The sequence below is a fragment of the Spinacia oleracea genome, chromosome 2 (assembly GCF_020520425.1).
Source record: "Spinacia oleracea cultivar Varoflay chromosome 2, BTI_SOV_V1, whole genome shotgun sequence".
Lineage (NCBI taxonomy): Eukaryota > Viridiplantae > Streptophyta > Magnoliopsida > Caryophyllales > Amaranthaceae > Spinacia > Spinacia oleracea.
Window position 1 is genome coordinate 85,473,982 of NC_079488.1, and position 4,556 is coordinate 85,478,537.

Genomic DNA, 4,556 nt, shown 5'->3' on the forward strand with positions numbered 1-4,556 from the left:
GTATGTTTGCAAGTTAATCGCTTTAGTAATGTTTTGGAAGGTTATTGTGATGTGAATTGAGTGTCCGGTAATGATGAAGTTGTTTCTACTAGTGGTTATGTGTTTATGTTAGGTGGAGGTGCTATTTCATGGAAGTCCTCAAAACAAACCATAGAATATGAATTCATTGCTCTTGAATTGGCAGGTCAAGATCGCGAATTGGCTAAGGAGTTTTCTTGTCGATATCCCATTGTGGGGGGGAAAGCTATTCCCCGTTTTTCTTGCATTGTAACTCTCAAGCTGCGATTGGTGTGGCTAATAATAGAAACTAGATTATATCCCGTGCGGTATTCAAAAAAAATATTTTACCAATTTGTAAAAAATATTTGAGTAACAAGAGAATTGTTTTAAAAAAAAAACAATAGTACAAAATACTAATGATCTTGCAGATTTTCAAAAAATTAATAAACTTAGGATGGATTTTATAATTTTAGACTTACGTCACTGGACTGACTAACTTATGACTGGTGTTATTAGGTCTCTTCTTTAGAAAATGGAAAAATTATATGTTTTGGTTTGAAATGATTTATTTCTAAACCTAGATTAATTATTATTATTTTTGAAGGAATATTAATTATTATTTTCACTTAACCAAATTTGACAAGTTAATAAAAGTATAATAAAATATAAAAAAGGATATAATCCTCAATAATTTCCTTATAAAATAAAAATAGAAATATGCAATCATTAAAATTTCCTGTAAAACACCTACCATACACTTGGCATCAACGGAATGACTTGCATAGCAAAATACCAAGCACCCGAGTAACAGCGGATTAATGTCAACGGGCACAAAAATGGAATTCGACCGTTAGATGGCGTAAAACCCTCACTCCTTATTTCGTAACGGATACTTTCTCTTTCCCTCTAACACCCCCAGAATATTCATAAACAACTTCTACAATTTACGATTTTGATTCATTGATAGAAAAAACACATAGATCATCATATTTTATTGAAAAGCGTATTGAAAAATCCATCAAAATTCTTGGAAAATTCACTGAAAATCCCATCAGAAATCGTCGAAATTTTCTACCTTTTGCAATTGCTAAGGAAGTCTGTCGATTTTATTTGAAGAACGGATTAAATGGATTTAGGGTGCTTGGATTTGGGTTGCATTTCTTTGTGTGATGAGAAGCAAAACACAAATTCTTGTGCAGAATCGCTCAGTAGTAATAATTCCAGCGAGTCTCTCTCCTCCATTACCAAGCTTGGAAGGGTATACTTCTTTTTACTTTACTTTGGTCTTTATTTTTCTTTAATTTGATAAGATACTGTATAATTTGCGGGGAATTCTGGGCAATTGATGGAAAATTTTGACATCTAGGGTTTATATTAATTGGGGTTTATCTGTTAAATAATTGATTTTGTAGAACTTTTTTGTAGTAGAAGATCATGCTCATTTGTGATTACTGGAGTACAATTGAAAAATGAATTGATTTCCGTAGATAAATCGTTGTTGGTTATTTGAATTTACGCTCTCCGGAAGTACTTGTCGCATTATCGTGCCCCGTGATAATTAATTCCGGATTGAGCGGGTGGCTATAGGAATAGTAATGGATCTTGAGAAATTGATCATGAATATGCTTATCTTTGTGTGATATTGGTAATAACAAATTGCATAGTTTCTTATGTGGAGCATGAATTAATGAAGTTAATCTGTTGATCTGTTGTTAATGATCTCTGTTGGTTTACTATGTAGAATAAATCACAGAAAGATAAAGATAGCCCTCCTTTAGGAGTAAGTGCGATTAATCGAGTCTCATCTCAAATTAAGAAGCCATTACATCGCAAAACCTCTCCTCTTAATTGGTTTCCTCGCATAAAGGGTGACTCCTACATGAAGCGTAAAATTAAACTACTACAGGTAATTTCAATTGGTTAGTTTTCCTTTTGGTGGAAAGAAATAAGAATGAATAACTAGTGTGCTGATTGAGGACATAAGTTTTGCATTTCAGGAAGCTGGTGGCATGAACACTACTCTTGATGAGACATTGGGTCATTCAAATCCTCACTACTGTCGTGTAGAACGAGAGAAAAGGGCTGCCAGAGAGGCTGCATGCAAAGTAATGGAGGCGCGGAAAGCTGCTATGATTGAAGCATCCTGGTGTCGGATACTTCAAGCAGCCAGGATTTCACACAAAGAAGCAGATGCACTGCTTCAAATAGCAGAGAAAGAGGTGGCTGATGCATTTGAAGCTGCAACAGCTAAAGGAGTTACCATGTATGACACACCTGATCGTCCTTTGAAACGTTTCGAGATACAGATATCCTCTGCTACTGGTAAAGGATCCACCACTCACACAGTCAGAGCGTCATTTGAAACAGGTTTTGAAGTGGACAAACAAGTTGCAGCTGCTGTTAAAACTGCATTCACCAGACTAGCACATTCTACTTCTTTCAATAAAGATGAATTCAAGGACTTGTTGAGGAAAATAAGTGAAAATCCTGATACTCAGAACCTGTCATCGGAGTATGATACCGGGGCAGAGTTTGAAACAATATCTCTTGAGAATGGCTCTAGCTCGCAAAGGAGGAATCGGAAGAAGCTAAGTCCTCAGAAATTCAGTGGGACAAAACTTGTTCTAATGATGCTTGAAAGGCTTAAATGCCTGAAAGAGGAGGAGTTGGCTTCTCTGGCTACAATAGTTGCAACTTGTGGTCTAAATGCTGCTTTAGCTGATACTGGAAGTCATAGAATGGAGGATAAAAATGCTGCCACTGATATGAATTACTTAATGAATAGAGGCGCAAGGCAAAAACAAGTAGAGCCAGAGTTGCCCAGTTTAGAAAAGTTCCTGGTCAAAAAAATGACAAAGCTTGAGAAGGAAGTGCAAGAAGCTAAGAACGCTAGAAAAGCCGAGTCCAAAAGAGATGGTGATGGAAAGCTCAACAATCCTCAAGTCAGCAATGGTAACATAGATGATAAACGATTTTCTGTTGACACTGTACCGGACCTGGGAAGCGTACTGGTTAAGAATTCATCGAAATTTGAGAAAGAGATGGAAGAAGCAAAGAAAAGTCAGAAGTTATCAGACCTGGAATCACGAAGAACTCTGAAAGATGGAAAATGCAGGCAACTCAAACAAGAAGTTGCAGAAGTTCCGAGCTTGGACCAGATATTGATCAAGCACGTATCTAGACTTGAAAAGGAGGTTCAAGAGGCAAAGAAATGGAGACAAAACGATTTCCATATCACTTCAGGAACAGGGAAGTCGAGTATATTGTCATCGCAAAGTCAGAAAGAGAACATTAACTCGAACACAGAAAGTTACAAAAAACACAATGAAGGAGAGAGTGAGAGTTTGGATAAAATTCTTGTAAAGCATGTATCCAAGTTAGAGAAGGAGAAAATGGAGTTTGGATCTAAAGAAGTGAAGAAAAAAGTTACAGAACCACTAAAGGAACCAAGTGGTGGTGGTTTGGATCAAATACTCATCAAACACAAGTCAAGGCTCGAGAGAGAAAAGTCTGCAGCACTAGAACAAGCTGAAGATAGGTACACATATTCTAAGTCTCGGCGTGAAGCCAGGGAGAGAGAGTTGCTAGATACATGGGGAGGCATTGGCTTAAGCCATTCCATACGGCCACATGTCTCTAGACTGGAACGAGATAAGGCAAGTGTTTTTGTGCCATTTCAGAATTTGCATTAATCTTCTGTTACTTGTAAATAATTATATTAAATGTTTGCTGTTGCAGGCTGCTTGGCTTAAAGCAGAAGAGGAGGAGAAACAAGCGGCAGCCCATGAGCAGAGTCTCGTTTGATTGAACGAACTACCACCAGTATCAGCAAACACTATAGATTGTACAAATGCACATTGGTTAGCATCTGTCATATGAGATGGATCATCTCAAACATTGGTATACATTGGTGCATCTGTCGTATGAGACGGATCATCTCAAACATTGGTCCTTTGTACGAACATCATCTGTTATATAATGATAAACAATGATTTTGCAATAATTTACTCAAACCTAAGTTATTTTATTTTCTACATTTAAAGCTAATATTTTGAGATGGTCCATACTCTCCATAGGGATGTCTGATCCCCGCAAATGGTCCATAGGGATGTCTGATCCGAGACAACCAAATCTTAGCCAAATTGGTGATCCCATGATGAACCAACAACCACTTAGCCAGCCAAACTTGGTGACAATATATAGATAGGGCTCATTTAGCAAGTCACCACATGAAGTATGAACACAGTCACACCCTTGAACAGCACGCATCAATGCCAGTTAGGATTAGTAGCTTCCGCAAGCTGATCTGGGCTCCAGTTGAAACATGGGATTAACTGGATTTCTTTGTCTGATAAAAAGCAAAAGACAAAGTTATCCACTTATCAGCAGGACCATCTGTTTTTTCAAACTATATCAGCAGGACCATCTCATACATTATTGTAGATTGTAGATTGTAGATTGTAGATTGTAGATTTAATTTGTGTTCGTTGCAATTATGAGTGCCACAAATTAAATGCGGAGTATCTCTTTCTACATAATCAAAATTTCTGGTTAGC

General features: G+C 37.2%; 1 protein-coding gene across 3 annotated transcripts; it reads left to right on the forward strand.

Moving 5' to 3' along the window:
* The first annotated feature begins 864 nt into the window (after positions 1-864).
* LOC110799645 (uncharacterized) lies at positions 865-4,022 on the forward strand. Of its 3 annotated transcripts, XR_008928148.1 has the most exons (5): positions 865-1,258; positions 1,742-1,906; positions 1,998-3,656; positions 3,739-3,854; positions 3,895-4,022. XR_008928148.1 is itself a non-coding variant. In XM_022004929.2 (4 exons), the coding sequence occupies exons 1-4, from the start codon at positions 1,127-1,129 to the stop codon at positions 3,802-3,804; spliced, it is 2,022 nt and encodes a 673-aa protein (XP_021860621.1). In that variant the 5' UTR covers positions 865-1,126; the 3' UTR covers positions 3,805-4,022. The 3 variants fall into 3 exon arrangements, 2 of the variants coding, with proteins under 2 accessions (XP_021860621.1, XP_021860622.1); XM_022004929.2 differs by having other exon boundaries at positions 3,739-4,022; XM_022004930.2 differs by having other exon boundaries at positions 896-1,258; positions 1,754-1,906; positions 3,739-4,022.
* Positions 4,023-4,556: the final 534 nt, after the last annotated feature.

Coding starts and splice junctions, on each gene's coding strand:
- LOC110799645 (XM_022004929.2), top strand. CDS start 1,127: ATGGATTTAGGGTGCTTGGATTTGGGTTGCATTTCTTTGTGTGATGAG. Junction 1,259..1,741: donor CCATTACCAAGCTTGGAAGG/GTATACTTCTTT, acceptor TTTACTATGTAG/AATAAATCACAGAAAGATAA. Junction 1,907..1,997: donor GTAAAATTAAACTACTACAG/GTAATTTCAATT, acceptor TTTGCATTTCAG/GAAGCTGGTGGCATGAACAC.